We start from the raw sequence: 16,142 nt of genomic DNA on the forward strand, positions 1-16,142 counted from the left end.
CAAAGATGCGCCTGCCACTTGAAACTGTTTCGGGACAAAATCTCCTGAAATAATACCACGTAATGTGAGAAGTCTTCTTTACCTGTCCAATAGTCGTTGGCAGGAGTGTTGAGTTGCACCATGCGTCCAAACACGTCAAATGCGTTGTGTAAAGGTCAGCCATGGCCAAAGGGCACCGACATACTTATTCATGATTATCAGCTACAAAATTAATAAAGAGCTAAATGAACAATATTATGTGCTGACTTACAAAGATGTTGTTGACAAAATTGCCTGGTTTGGCTACTTTGCATCAATTTCAGCGTGTCAGAACGAAACTTTTCTGGTATCGGTTTAAGCTTCATTTCATCGCAAAAATGTTCTGTTCCGTTCTCTTAGAATTGAAGGTAATTATGGTAATGAAGAAGCTCCCCTTGTAGGACATAGGTAAAACGAGTTCTTTCCCCCTTCTTCAGTGGATCGCTTGTAGCTGTTCCACATGCTTCTACCAACTAGGGTGAACTGCTGCTTTTTTAACTAATGGTATTCATTTTCTCAGGAGCGATGAATGGTAATTTTTTGTGCAGACTTGGTGCTTTCGGACAAGAGAATGAGCACTCTCTGAGAAGCAGGAACAGAATTCATGGCAGAAGTGTGAATGCAGGGGGGAGAGAAATAAAGAAGGCTAATTACATGAAAAAAATCACTGTTATGTCCACAAAGTGCATGATGTTAGAGGAGCTTCTAAGAGGTGCACGGGGCATTTCTTGGCGAGATCATTTCGGTGTGTTAAGGGCTCGTAGGTTTAATGGCAGGTATGGCGGGTTTTATATAGGGTAGCTGGCTCCCCGCCGTCATCCGCCTAGCTGATCGTCGCCAGTGAGAGGGCACTATAAAAAAGACTGAACGAAGATTTATTTAGAATATAGAAGAAGGATAGGAACTGTACAGTGATCCAGAAGATCCTGCAATATGTACAACCGAGATTCAGTTCATGAGTCCGCTCATGAGCCCACTCATGATTCAGCCCACGATTCACAAAAATGCTTCGGCTTTTAGTTTAGAGCCCGCCATCTCCTTACCGGAGGTCTGAAGGAGGCGGTCACCACTCTTGCCACAAAGCAGGGGACGAAGTCCATGTGCTCCACCTACCAGAAATGGTGCAGATATTGCACCACTCAGCTAGGCAAGACGGTCCGATTGTAACAGGAACGCACCACACAAAGACACACCCTGCCCACGCCTTGAAGGCACCGCAGGGCGAGGAGTTAGAGTCCGGAGAGGAAACGTTGAGCTCCTCCGGGGAGATGGCCGCTAACCCGAACGTCAGCAGCGGCCCATGCTGCTTTCAGCTTCAGGCAATCTAAACGCTCGATCCAAGTGAACGGCTTCTTCGACGTCTTCCCACGCGTCAAGACTGATGGTTCTTTTGTGACGATTTCGTGTCGGCGACGATGATAGCCGAATCAAGAGGTTGACTTAATGAGACCCGCCAAAGTAACACCATTCCCCCCCCACCCCCGCTGTTCAAGCCTGTTCAACAAAAGGCTTGTCTCACGAAGCTTTCGTTGAGACCCAACTGTTTGCTGGAAGATCTAAAAGACAGCGTCTTTCAGACTGGGGCCGAAGGTGTTAAAAGCCTCTCTAATAAACCTGCTTACGCACAATGGCGTGTGCCCAGACGAATTGTCAGGCCAAATATAACAGTTGGGAAAGCTTTTAATGAGCCGGTACCTGATGTGTACGTCTAACGCAGCGTTGTTGGGCGCGATCCGCGGCCATTACTGCACAATGTTGGCCACGTCGTTCGGCATCGTAAACAACTGCGTCTTTATGCCATACTGGCCTCACCCGTAAAGTGAAATAAAGAGCAGACGTGCTCATGAATGGAAGATGTGGACCTATCTGACGTCTTTCAATGATTTTTAAAGCAGGTAAGGGATGGGGCTTGGGAGAATATTGGTACCCGTTCATAACACTCATCGTAAAAATTTTCACCGTGTAGTAGTGCATACAAAGCAACGAAGGCAAAGTGGTCGTAGTCGCGAGGAGGCGAGTGCACGGGTCATCAAAAAGCCGACAGCTTAGATGGCGCCGAGCCATCCGTGAGCATTGTTGGTTTGAACGGAGAGGCAACCGGAGACGGTTACACTGGCAACACTGGTGTACATGCTAGCAGCCATCACTGAACAAGGCTCGAGCAGTAGAAGCTTGGCGACCAAGCGGAATCTTGCAGAACCAGCGGAACCAAGCAGAACCAGCAGAATAATTAAAGTGTGGCCATGTATGTAGGGGACATGACGCGTCTCTTCCACCGAGCAGACCCTAATGTGAGCGAGGACGAAAAGCCGGTTTGGTTAGGAATCCACCATCCACCGTCACGGAGTTCTGTTCTGAGAGGGCCCCAATGAAAAGAATGCTTCAGAAACAAGTGAAAATGTACAACCGCGATTGGGGTATTGCCCCGTTGACGCAGCACCCATTGCCTTGGCAAACAGCATAAAGTTTTTGAGTTTTTACGAGAACTCGTCAGGTCTGTGGTTCGAGAGGAGCATCAGAAGCAGTGACTCGACCATCGCGCCCCAGCCGTGTCGTCACTAGTCGACGTCGAGCGTGAAGAAGTCATATTGGCGATTCGGGATCCGCAGCCTATTCGGGAACGTCAGCAGTATGCCCAGCCAGAAGTGTCACCATCGTTATCGCAGAGAGTCTCATGCTTTGACGCTCTACTGCAAGGACCCCCCGTGCGTAGGGACATCGCAGCCACTTCAGTGTACAGCATTGTGCCACCACACACGCTCCCGCCACCAGACAGAAGACCAAGAAAAACTGATATATGGAGCACTCTTGTCAGGGTATCTCTCTGCTACCACTGTGGAGAGGCCAGCCACCTGTATCGAATGTGCCAGCACCGCCAGTCAGTGCTTCGGCGATCCACTATGAATGCACCTGGCTTGGAACGAGGAGTGTCCTTTCGATATCGAGCAGTACTTGTCGTTTCGTCAGTACCTTCATGACCTTCAGCCACATCAGCCTTACTCGACAGCAGCGTTGAGATATTGCCTACCAAGTGCCCGTCGATCATCAGCCTCTCCCACTGCAAGGCGCTGTTCACCAAGCTTGGTTCAGGAAAACTAGAGCCAGCGACCTGGGGAGGTAAGGCCGCTGCCGATGCTTAAACAGAACCTCCATCTCTGACTACACGTGATAACGACGAACTAAGAAGCCGATACAGCACTCATAACGTCGCATCCGACTTGCGTTTATTTGTTCACGACTATGAAGTGAATACACCAGGAGATACAGGTGCGGATTACTCATAATTCATTAGTGAGCTCGCGAGAACACTTAACAAGGTACTGACTCCGCGGAATAGACCTCAAGTTCACCGCGCAGAGGCACACCTCATACACCCGATTGGAACGTGTACGGCAAGAATCGGAATAAGGTGTTCACATACGTCACCAGTTTCATCGTGCTGCCCGAATGCTTATTAGGCGTAATTATCGGTATAGACTTCTTGAAGGCTGATGATGGTGTATATACTTTGCCGGGTACATGCGTCTCTTTTTCAACTTAGCACGCGATTGCAACGTTCGGAACAGAAGAAAATTCAATGATCTGTGTATTGTGGACGACGTCGTGGCAGTAGCTCCAAGGTCCAGCGTAGATGTCCGGGTAAAAAGCAATGCGTTTGATGACCACAAAGGGCTCACAGACAGCAACACTACGCTCTTACTCGAAAGGGTAATCTGCATGTAAATGGACCTTGTGCACCTTCGTCACGAATGTGCAAACGTCTTGCTGACAAACTTTGGGAATGAAGTACAGCACGTTGCAAAGGGGACCGTCACTGCAAGTATTCATGACTTCGTCCAAGTTAAAAACCTGAGGACCTTTGAGACGTCTCCCCCTGATTTACAGGACGTTGATTTTGTACTGGACTTCATTGACGTACACCAACGACTGCTGCAAAGCCAGAAGAGCCAAATATAAAACCTTCTTAGAGGATTCGCCGCGTAATTTTCAATGTCATGCAATGTCTGCCGAACACTATTACGACTCACTGTATCATTGTCAACAAGTCAGTCAGACCCATTTGCCAGCACCCCTACAGGGTGTCATTAAAGGAAAATGAAACGATCGGAAATAAGGTCAAACAAATGCTCAAAGACTATGTAATTCAGCCATCAGCGAGTCCATGGATGTCACAGGTGGTACTCGTAAAGATGAAAGACCAGTCCTTACAATTTTGTATAGACTATCGAATGCTGAACTTCGTCACGAAGCAAGATGTTTGTCCTCTTCCCAGGATTTACGATACTATTGATAGACTACGAGATGCGGAGTTTCTTCTCCCCTAGACCTTAAAAGTGGGTACTGTCAAATATAAATAGATGAACAAGATCGTGACAAAACTGCGTTCGCGACACCATACGGGCTCTACGAGTTTAAAGTACTTCCATTCCGCCTTTGTTCCCCTCCCGCGACATTTCAGCGGCTGATGGACAGTGTGCTCTTTGGACTGAGGTGGCATTTTTGCCTCGTTTATCTTAACGATGTAGGTTTTTTCGGCTACCTTCGAGCAGCATGTCGAACGACTGCGATATGTGCTTATGTCTGTCTATATACGTCTTCCTGTTCCAATCCTGATTAGCGTTGGCGACCGCCACTTGCATTTCGTCCGAGTGAGCCACTCGGTTGTGCAAACATTAGGACAACTTTCCGGGATCAAGCTTAGTTACGAGCTGTGTCTTTGCTGTGCTTCTGTGTGTCTTCTCTGGGCTGTTTGTTTGAGCACTATCCAAGTTTGTAGCAGCAGCACGTCATAAAGTGTGCTGTCTGATGTTCCAAACCATACGCAATTTCAAATAGAATAATATATACATCTCCGGGTGCGACTTTTTTCATCATCCACACAATTTCAGCGCGTCTTTACGTTGAAAATGCTACCAAACATACGCGCGGTTACTGAATTGTTAGATGTGCATTATTGCTCACATTTTTCCGCTGTTTCCGGATTGCAAAGTTTTTTTCCGGCATCCGAACAACTAATGCAAAATTTCGGTTTCACTCCGGCTCATAGTAATAGATAACGCTTCGGTTACGTTGTAATTCCAGTAAAAAATATCACCTTTTCTTTCGTTTCTCATATTTGGTTTTTGTAATGCTCCGACACACTGGACATTTGGCTTCTTGACTTTTTCTGGCTACCTGGTGGTTTTCTGGCAACTTCGAGGTTATATTGCTCTCCACCAAATATCAGCATTTGTGGCGTCATAGTTCTTGGTTTTGAAATATGCTAAACATGGGGACAAAAGCGCCTTTTAAGCTCCAACATTGAATTTTGTGCTTGCAATACAAAAACTAAAAGCCTTTTGAACACGTGGCTGAGACTCGAAAGAAAACGGTTGCTGCGTGGCAAGGGCCCTCATTTTGTAAACACCTTAATGATTGAAGGGAAGCTGAAGGGATTTTGAAATTCAATCAAACTTCGTGTTTAGGAAGGACTGACTTTATTGTGGACGATGTCATGATTGTTTTCGCGGTTGCTGCAACAGGAGATCTGGAACAGGCGAAATGAAAGCTTGTCTTGCTTCACCCCCGCAAGCGCTCTGAATGTGTGGGCGTGGAAACATACGTCATATTCGTTTCCTCTGGCCCGGAGCAAGTTTTCTTTCTTATCTTCAACAACGGCCTCTATGACTAACCCACGACGTGCCGTTGCCGGAACTATATTTAGAGGCCAGACTTCAGCAGTGCTGCTGTTGCAGATGACGCGGGATACCGAGAATGACGTCATCGCGTTCACTCGGCGTCTCAAAACTGCCCGGCGGCCACAGCCACTGTTTTTTCATCAAAAAGTGCTATTGGCGTTCACCTTTGAGAACTGTCACTTTGCTTTGCTAATTCAGCAGGAATCAAACTGTCCTTACAAGCCCCTAACTCATTTTTTTAGAATAGTGCTTCAGCTTCCGTGTAATGGGACTTCAAGTAGTTGTTTGCAACTAACAGGAAAACTGAAAGTTCGCCGCAAGCAAGAAGTTCTGCAGCCATCTGCATTGGAAATTGCACATCTGATCATTACTTGTATTATTCTTTAGAATCATGTGTGAACTACCAATGACAAATATTAAGTACCCGTGGGACGATTGCGTGAGGAACAATTCTGAATGCGACTAAGTTTTTTGCTTTAGTAACCGCAACTGTGATTCTGAGCACACACAGGTAGTACTAATTTTAATTGCTGTCTCAAGTGTGGTACTTCTATAATCTTTCAAGGAAAAGTTGCGCGATATGTGTAAAGAGAGAGTCATTATGCAGTAGCACCAGATATTTTGTCAGTCAGCGAGAAATGATTAACAATTCTTTCATCTTAGCTCTTTTAAGGGTTGAGTGCTTTTTCTGCATTTATTCACATTTCCAGTGAAGGTTCTCGCATTAAATTATTGAAGGGAAGTCATCGCTGCTGTTTTCCCCCACGTATGACTGCTTTTGACTAACTTTAGTACTATAGGCTCAAGGTGGTTAATTTTGACTTGTTTTCTTCATTTCTCGGCTATTTTTTGCATTTTTGACCTCACAACTTTAACAATTGGTCTTTCGCTTATCTGCAAAAGTGAGAATTAAGACGCAGTGGGCGTTTCACTACTGTACTCGCAGTAGCCGTTCTAAGATATTGGGCGTGAGGATATACGAAGGCGCCACCATGCGGAAGCATCCCTGTGACGCGCGTGGTTGCATAGATCTGCGGTCCTCTCGCGCGCAGCCCGCAGATGCTTTTTGACTCCTTTTATATTTATTATGCTTGTGGTACTTCTCTCAATGAAATAAGTAAAGTACTGCTCGAGCTGCTTCCCTCATTTCACGAAATGCTAAAAAACTCCCTCCCCCCCGGAAAAGCGTTGCGATACTCGTAATGCCTGACTACCGGCGTCATCTTCTGTGGCCACCCAAATGAAAACCACGAAGACCGAGTGTGCTACTTCTGTAAAAGGTAATAAAACACTCACTCTAAAAGCTAAGAGCGTGCCAGGCACTCTCTTTGGAAGAGTACTTTTATCTGCCATATTTCACTCTCTTTTCGAGAGTAAATCACTTCTTGTTGAGGCAGAGTACAGTAATTCCCCCGAACAGGTCAAAGCACTCCCCCTCCACAGAGTAACATAAGGCTGCTCGAAGCAGAGTAGCATTACCCCACCAAAAAGTGTAGCAGTATGACTGACGAAAAAAATAGCGGAAATCGAACTGGGATAGGGCTTTTATTTATTTTTGACGGATTTTCTCGCGTGTGAATAGTCAGGTTGGCTAAATACGAACACTACAAAAAAGGAAAAAAACACAAGGTAAAAAAAGAACGCTTAAGTGGGACTCGAACCTTCGTCCTCCAAACGCACTGCACATTCTCAGTTTGACACGGTAACCTCTCTACCACACTGAAAGACTGTACGTCGACATAAAATGTTTGTTGTTATAGCTAAGTATTGTTTATGATGTCTAACTTTTTTTTGCTTAGAAGTACAGATTTGAGTGTCTCCACAGTTATCAAAACCAGCCGGACAGTAGGTAACGTGTTTAATGCACTTCTTTTGTGCTTTGTTAGATCATAACGTCTGTCCGACACGTTTTCTACCGTATAAAAAAAAGAATAGCGCAAGTGGTTATATGAACGGAATCTTCACAGACTAGCTAGGGGGTTAGTCATTTCTGCGTAAAAAACATAGCACTCCTTAAGTGTTCATTGAGCAATTTAGATTTGTTTTCCCCACTTGGACATATTTTCAGCAATTCTTCTTCATGTTCTATTCGTGTTCTATGACTAAAGCCACAACAACTGTAGCCATACCGTACGCTTGGCTTACGACAGCATTCCCCTCTGCGATGGTGGTAGGGTTTGTGGGGTTTAACGTCCCAAAACCACCATATGATTATGAGAGACGCCGTAGTGGAGGGCTCCGGAAATTTTGACCACCTGGGGTTCTTTACCGTGCACCCAAATCGGAGTACACGGGCCTACAACATTTCCGCCTCTATCGGAAATGCAGCCGCCGGAGCCGGGATGTGAACCCCGATGGTGGTAGGGAAAAACATGAATAATAATATAAGGAGGCTGTCGTAGCCGTTTGCTTCAAGTTTCGATCGTGACCGATTTAATAAGATAGTATTAGCTTATTTTACTACACAGATACACATCTATAAATGTACTTACTAGGAGTTCCAAGTGCTTTTCAGTGTGATGACATTCGCAGGCGCGCGCTGAAAACACTGTTCTTTTTGTTAATCTTCTTTAACGCCTCAACAAACAGTTGCAGTACGTTTTAATGCATATATGTGTGCTTGTTAGGTGATGATAATCACTCGCGGTGTGCCGAGGCATCTGAATGTAATCAAGATCAATAGTATAGCCGCGTCTTACTCTCTCATGCCTAAAGAGTATATGGATATTCCACTCTCTCAGAGATAGGTAGAGTAAAAAGCATTTTCTCTCTCTCATTTCATACAGAACGAAAATGAATTTCACTCTAACATTTCACGAGAGTGGAAGAACACTTTGAAGAGTAACTTGACTTTTTTTACTCCTGCAATACCCTCCGCCATTTTTAGGTTGTTCCTTGTTGAAATGAAGCATTAAATGGGTAATAAAGGTAAAAAAATTTTATTTTTGCTGCTTCTAGAAATGTGCACATTCACTATTTTATTCATTGTAGGTTTTTATCTAAAGACGGGCCGTGGTTCATACGACAAGCCTGGGCAATTATACAATTTTGTTTAGCACGCATAGCCCTACGAAGAACAGCGCAAGCGGATTCCCCGGTTTGTGGGAAGCAGCACAGCATTCTTCCAGCAGCAATCGTTCTGTTATCATTGTGAGCAAGCGTGAGAATCACGCACGCGCGTGCCACATTAAGAGCTGTAACTTTTCTTTGCCGCTCTATTCTAAGAGTTATTGCGCAAAGTTTCTACGCTGGTCACTTGTTAGATCGCCATCGACGCACACACGAGTGAAAATCAAGTATGAATGGTTGGTTCAGTTCCAGAATTTCTAATAAGGGCTAAATCATGATAACAAAAATGCGATCAGGCAGCCGCATCATTGGCGCCTTTGAATAAGCCTGCTGCGAGGTCTTCGGTACTGTGATCTAAAAGGCTATTTCATGTTTCAGTAAAATCACCAGTGTCCAGTTTTTTTATGATCTAATTTATACGCTGCGATATTACGCTGAAGCTCTTAGAAGATGAATATGTTTTCTATACTGACTTTGTTGATTGATATGTGGGGTTCAACTTCCCAAAACCACCATATAGGAGATTCCGCAGTGGAGGGCTCCAGAAATTTCGACCACCTGGGGTTCTTTACCGTGCACCCAAATCTGAGCACACGGGCCTCCAACATTTCCACCTCCATCGGAAATGCAGCTGCTCAAGCCGGGATTCGATCCCGTGACCTACGGGTCAGCAGCCGAGTACCTTAGTCACTAGACCACTGTGGCGGGGCTAAACTGACTATGTTTTCGCCGGTAGATCAAAACAGCATTCAGAGCAAGCGACAATGGCTATGGGCCTATTCCCCGGACGTAACTTATAAGCGAGGAACGAACACGATAAGCCGAAGCGTAGGACGGCAGGAGCGTGCGCTGTTTTTTTTTTAGGAGGAGGCACAACCTTGATTAGAATTGCGCCCGGGCGGGCAATGGTCGTAGACCATTGCCTGCCCGGGCGCAATTTGCCCAGGCGCATTTTGTGGGCTATACATCATAGGATATAATTTGGGGGTAGGGGGGACGGGCGTGGTCTGCCACCTCCTAGCTTTGTTACTGGCGATAGAAACCCGTGTAATCGGGTACAAATATAGAGACGGACAGCCCGGCTGGAAGGTGGGAGTGGCACAGAATGCGGTTAGGTTACCTTGGTGAGAGAGGTAAGCTTTAGCAAGCACTAGTTCAGCACATGTGTGATGTTGTGATGTAAGAAAGAAAGTTTCGTCGAATGCGCTGACTGAACACGCCGTAAAAACTGGCCACATATAGACTCGAATAGGGAAAAATTAACTAAACTAAAAAGAAAGAAGTGAACTTCCTGCCTATATTTGGCTCTCTGACGATTCAGACAATGGCGCTCATTTTTAATGTAATGACGGCACCTTCCCCCTCATATACACACCTACGTCTTATTTTAAATTATATATAATTGGTTTTCTTTGTGCATTCCCTTTTTCTTGTCAACGAGGCACCCGTGCGGAAAGTGAGAAGTGCTGCCTTTTTGTGAGCATTATTGGTCGGTGCTCATCTTCAATCCATAAACTCGAACTAACAACCACAACAACAAAAAGAGATGTGGCATTGGCACAGCCTGCAGCTGTGCCAGTGCCCTCAATTTCGTAGCACACTGTGGCACGCCGACGGCAACTTTTGCTCCAACATTTCGGATTATGTATTCTGCAGAAGTCCGCACACACGAAGTCATAGAAAAACAACGCTGTTCAAAATTGAAAACACCACGAAATCACGGTACCAACAACGCATTCAACCGCCAGTTTCCTTCGCCAGAGCCAGGCAAGATTCCGTAATCCAACCATGCGCGTCACAGCAATTGCAGCGCTCGCGCCTCAAGTGGTGGACCTCCCAATGTTAGTACAGCCAGGATGGCAATAGGGAAGGGGATGCAAATGGGACCAAACTATGCTATCACTTTGTGCACTTAAAGGCAAAACTCAAAGTCTCCCCCAAGTTCCTGCACTTTGTCGCCACTAAATAGACGCCATCTCCACGGCATAATTAGAAAGCATTCTGCACGACAATCTAAGATTTAAACTGTTTAATACCCTTTCACAGCTGTCGTGAAAACATAGAAGAATTGATATGTTGTCTGCAAGTGACTAAGCAGCTAAAAGGAGTTAGAAAAGCGCCGAACGAGTCGTTAAGAAGCGACTGAGTGGTTCGTGGCCCAGCATTGACTTATATAAAAACCAGTTCCGTAAATAAACCTATTATTCCTTAATAAACAAAAGAACAAACAGATAAAAATTATGTCTCATTATTCTGTGTTACATAAATATGCAGGGTGTCAGAAAGTGTAACTGGATGATTTATTTTTTCGACATTTCCAGTGGCAGGATCCTTCATGAAGATTACTGTCAAAGACTGCGTCACAAATGAGTATGAAGAAATAAACGTCGTTCAAGCTTGGATTATGTAAGTACAAGAAGAACCAATAGAGTGACTCACTATCTATTTTAGTCTGAGTAATTACTGTGACTGGATTGTCATATGAGTGAAATTGACGGCTTTCCTAAATATCTTACATTTTTTCATCAATGCTTTTTTATGATTTTTCAGCGCTTTCCTGGCTGTTCTCTCAGCAGTTATAACTTGCGGAACAATCTTTGAACTATTCACTGGAAACTGGGAAAATGAACGCAAGAATGGTATGCTAAAGATGATATATTTTTGTTATGAATGTATAGGATATGCTAGCTAAGGTTTGGCGTGTGACGACTTCGCCGCAATCACACTGCGTGGCCGCGCTATGCATTACGTGGAACAGGCGCTGCCGGAGAATAGGGTTTCTCACCGGATTCAGCTGTGGCTGCTGCAGGGAAGTGCACGCACATGATCCGTATTCAGCGCAGAGCACTGCGGGGTCATGCTCTTAGAAGCGGCCCCACCTAAGTGGAAGCAGGTGTGAATAATTAGAACTACATAGTTTACTAGAAGCGTGTGATTGCAATGAATTAGCTTGTTTAGTTGAATAACGCATCTGAAAAGCAAAAGGTATGCAAATTAATATTAGGTGTCATAGTTATTTGACAACTGCAACTTTAATGAGAAAGCGATAAAGAGCTCGTTTCGCAAAAAGTTCGTCGTTCGCGTCGTTTTTGTTGAGCGAAACATAACCTTTGCGAGGCCGAAAAATTAGGAACTGTGCCCATAAAATAAATGATAACAAAATCCATGGTCAGCGTGGGGAGCGAGTCCACGTCGTTTGGGTCCGAGCGGATGTCGTACCCGGGTCGTTTGCGTGTCAAGCGCATGTTCTACCACATGGCCACGCATCTGCTTGTGAATACATTCAAAATGCTTTTCTCTGCTTGTAAATACAGTGAAAGTGACACACAAACACACGCGTCCTGCATACATGGTTTACAATATAACAAGAAATATTGCAGTGATAACGCATGTGTTGTTCGTCCATTGCAATCGGGCGTCAGAAGATGTGATTATCATAATAGCTTGGTGCTTCGAAGCCGGTAACGGACTACAAAAGTCACAGAGACTACTGCACCTGTCTTATTAGGGCCACGTAGTAGGTGCATAGCAAGATTGTAAAACTTTCATGCAGTAAGTGGGTTATTTACGTATTAGGAACAAAAGATAACTATGGCGTAAAGCTCCTAAAAGTGAAGCATTAGGGTCACGTAATTTTTAACAGTGGAGCTGTGAAAGCTTGAGCTTAGGGCATGCACAGAAAGGAAAAACTATCTAATATCAACATAATAAAGAGAAGGAAACAATCAGTCATTACTTTCTATCCTGTCGCTGGTATACGCCATTGAGAAGAAGATTCATGGCACCACTTCTTTGAAACTTGGGTCTAGAAATATCCAAATCAGTTGTTCTATCATTTAGTGCCTCTACTCTGGGCTACAGCCGTTGGGATGTTTACTACGCCATGGAGGAATTTATCAGTCAGACTAAAAGAATATCGAGCTAAATTATTCACCCTTTTACACATTTGTTTATTATTATTCTGTAAATAGTTTTTGTATTACCTACCCCTTGAATATACAAATAGTATTGTGAAGAAACAAAAAAAAATCACCTAACACTAGGTCAATGTTCGAATCCCCTGCATTGAGTAAAAGTCATGAGAATGAAAGAAGAAAAAGAAAAAAAATCTGTCTCCACTTTTTTGCGTGTTACTTGGCCAGATCGTGCTTTCTTTGTGCTTTTCATTATCTTTTGGATGCTTTGCGAATTAAGGTCGTGCCAATCATGGCACTAAGGGCTAAAAGCACGCCGATTAGGATGTCACAATTTTTTAAAGTGATAAATAAAATTTTCTAATTAAAAACTTGTTAAATTCTACTAATGTTTTAAGAATATTTTAATAACTTTTCATTTCTAGACACCACGATGGCACCCTGCCAAGCAATATCGTTCTACTCTGCACATAGCCAAGCTGCAATGACGATGCAGACCTTTCATGAGATTTCAGAGTTTCATTTATTTCGAAGCCTCAGACCACATGGCTCTTTACCATTTGTCGGGTAAAGAGACCGTCCTTTTGTTTTTAACAACTCCTCGCATCCCGACAAAGGCGCAACGCTTGCTTGCCAGAAGACGAAGAGCCGTTCTTGGGCCTCCTACTCCCAATATACTATTCTAACGATGGCTAAGCTGTCAGTCAATGGTTTCACAGTGTTTTAACAAGATTTAATCCATAGCATCCGGCTAGTCCGTATTATTTACACTGTGGCGCAGCATAAGCGCATTTCCAACCTCAGTACACATGTTTTATTGCAATTTTACAGGTAAACAGACCCTCCTTTTGTTTTTAACAACTCTCCACATCGCGACAAAGGCACAACGCTTGCATGCCAGAAGCCGAAGAGCTGTTCTTGGGCCTCGTGCTCCTAATATACTATTCCAACGATGACTAAGCTGTCAGTCAATGTTTTGACGGTGTTTTAACAAGATTTACACCTTAGAGTCCGGCTAGTCAGTATTATTTACATTGTGGCGCAGCATAAGCGCATTCCAAAAGCTCAGCAAGTGCACGTCAGCGGGAGCCACAGTGCTATGGCGAAAGGAGATGTGCAGAAAACATTTCTACTCATATTATTTCTGCCATAGATGGCGTTTCTCATTCAGAGCAGTGCTATCACTCGTCATTGCTTCGGAAGTCTAGAGAGCAGTAGTAAAGACTGCCCTGTGATTTGTGCCTAAATACTTCGACAAATGACCAGGAACTTTGATGTGATAGCTAGTTTGCATGTGTTTCCTGTCGCAGTACTTGAATGAAACTGTCCAGACATAACAAATTTGTTAAGAGGCGTCCACCGCAACAAGTCTACTAGAGACTGCTTTGATAAAAAAATATGCATTTTCTTCTTGCGGCAGTCTGTTCCAGTTGTCTGAAAACTGTGGGTGATGCGATATTTGTGAGGTTTGCGAACGCGGCACAACATTCAACACTGGATTCCATAGAGAGCACCAGGTTTGTGCGCCCTATAAAGATAAGCATTTTTAATAATTGACGACAAGGCTCAAGATAACAAACCAGCTCATTCGCCTGCACTCTAAACTAAGAAATATTCTGGGATTCAAATGTATACGCCAAACTTCAGTACGCAGTAGGCTGTTATTCGTGTTCAACTTTTTTACATTGTCATGAATAAAATGACATGGCTGATGAAAAACTTAGTATAATAGTAAAATGTTTAGCAGACAAAAAGTGCAATGTCCAAGCAGAATTCCGCAAACTTCAGGGAAGAGTACAGCAGTCTAGTGATGAAATAACTGCTCTGCAGAGCGAGGCTGGCTGTTGCGTACAGGAAAACACACTCATTCGGTGCGTATAGATGCTGATGAAAGGTACATCCTGTGTGTTTTTGAGAATAGAACAATGTCGTGGCACCTTATGGCATATTTAGCATGAATGTCGTCGGCGTAACAATGCTTGGGATAACTGATGAAAGCACACTCCTTTTACTTTGTGTGTTCCTTCAGCTGGAGTGACAGTATGGTTCTGATGTTCAACAGGAATACAAGTGGCACCTTGTCTTTTTCGTTGTTTTCTGCGGTTTTCACTAAGCTGTTGTGAAGTTATAACCACACCGAACGCGTAGTATTGTTCAAACTCCTTTTTCTGCGGCAGTGCTTGCCTTCACGCATTCATTCCTTTTCCTTTTCAACACGGCCATGCCTCTCCCAATAAAACTGGACAAATCGAGCTTGAAGGCATGGTGTATGGGGCGTTTAAAAACTCGCCTTCTCGAGCTTCACTTGTCAAGCTTAGATTAATCTACCTCAACCATGGTTACAAGTGTTTCGGCCTCACGGCCAAACAATTTTACAAATGTCATACTTCTGGATGAGCTCTATATAATTCGAGACAGCTGTAGAGATGGACTCGTTTAAGATCTGCGTAAGGGTGGATGGAGCGCCCGACGTTTAAGAAATGCTGTTTTTTGCCAACGTCACCACGGGTGATCTATCAGCTTCTTCTGGTATGCCAATGTCTTGCTGTCCTGTTCATTAACCAAATCACTTTGAGCATCATAGCTATTTGTAGCGTCTTTACACAAAGATGTCAGTGGCCCTAAAATAAAAAGAGCACTTTTCCCCAGCAGTACAATCTCCGTGTGATTACTCTTGAGCTTGCATCTTCCCACCACCTTGTATAATCAAGACTTCACAAATTATAGGACTCTCTTCCACTAACCGTTCCTAAACGTCCAAAAACCATGATATGATTAAGAGAGACGCCGTAGTGGAGGGCTCCATAAATTTAGATAATCTGAGGTTCTTTAACGTGCACCTGAATCTACGTGCATGGGCCTCTAACATTTCCGCCCCCGTTGAATATGCTGCCGCGGCAGCTGCTATTCGATTCTGTGACCTTCGGGTTACCAGTAAAGCAGCATAACCACTTGAGCACCACGGTGGGGCCGGCAAGGCGCACCAAATGGAGAAATGTTCGGCTCTCTTTGAAGCGTAGAGAACAACAACGCGAATTGAGAGGTCCTCAGACGTTCTGAATATCACTGATATCTCTCAGTACTGTCACAAATAGGAGTTCTTTAGCACAGGTGATCATTGCGACTACCCTTCTATGAGCCAAAACCTTCAGAGTGCCAGCAAGAAGGCTTTGGTAGCAATGCGATTCGTCATAACATGGTGGGCTGCTTTGGTAATTACGCATGTTTCATAAGTCTTCACGCTGACGTTGACGGAAGGATGAAGCTGTGGGCTGAGGCTCACACCTTTATCAAGGTGACGTTTCTTCCTTCTCTACTTCTACCATCTGTCCTTGTATACATTCTTATGTAATAAACAAATAAACACACACACACACACACCTAAATATATATATATATATATATATATATATATATATATATATATATATATATATATGTGTGTGTGTGTGTGTGTGTGTGT

General features: G+C 44.2%; 1 protein-coding gene and 1 long non-coding RNA gene across 2 annotated transcripts in view; one reads left to right on the forward strand and one right to left on the reverse strand.

Annotated features, from left to right (window-relative positions):
- Positions 1-16,142, reverse strand: part of LOC142776345 (uncharacterized) — a 266,778-nt gene that overhangs the window by 148,161 nt on the left and 102,475 nt on the right. The gene's annotated exons all lie outside the window — the stretch shown is intronic.
- LOC119161997 (nose resistant to fluoxetine protein 6) overlaps positions 11,094-16,142 on the forward strand; it is a 118,932-nt gene continuing 113,883 nt past the window's right edge. Inside the window, exons 1-2 of the mRNA XM_037414484.2 lie at positions 11,094-11,171; positions 11,316-11,404. Coding sequence (XP_037270381.2) covers positions 11,101-11,171; positions 11,316-11,404 — 160 coding nt within the window. The 5' untranslated portion in view covers positions 11,094-11,100. The remainder of the gene's footprint in view (positions 11,172-11,315; positions 11,405-16,142) is intronic.

The sequence above is a fragment of the Rhipicephalus microplus genome, chromosome X, assembly GCF_043290135.1.
Source record: "Rhipicephalus microplus isolate Deutch F79 chromosome X, USDA_Rmic, whole genome shotgun sequence".
Classification (NCBI taxonomy): Eukaryota; Metazoa; Arthropoda; class Arachnida; order Ixodida; family Ixodidae; genus Rhipicephalus; species Rhipicephalus microplus.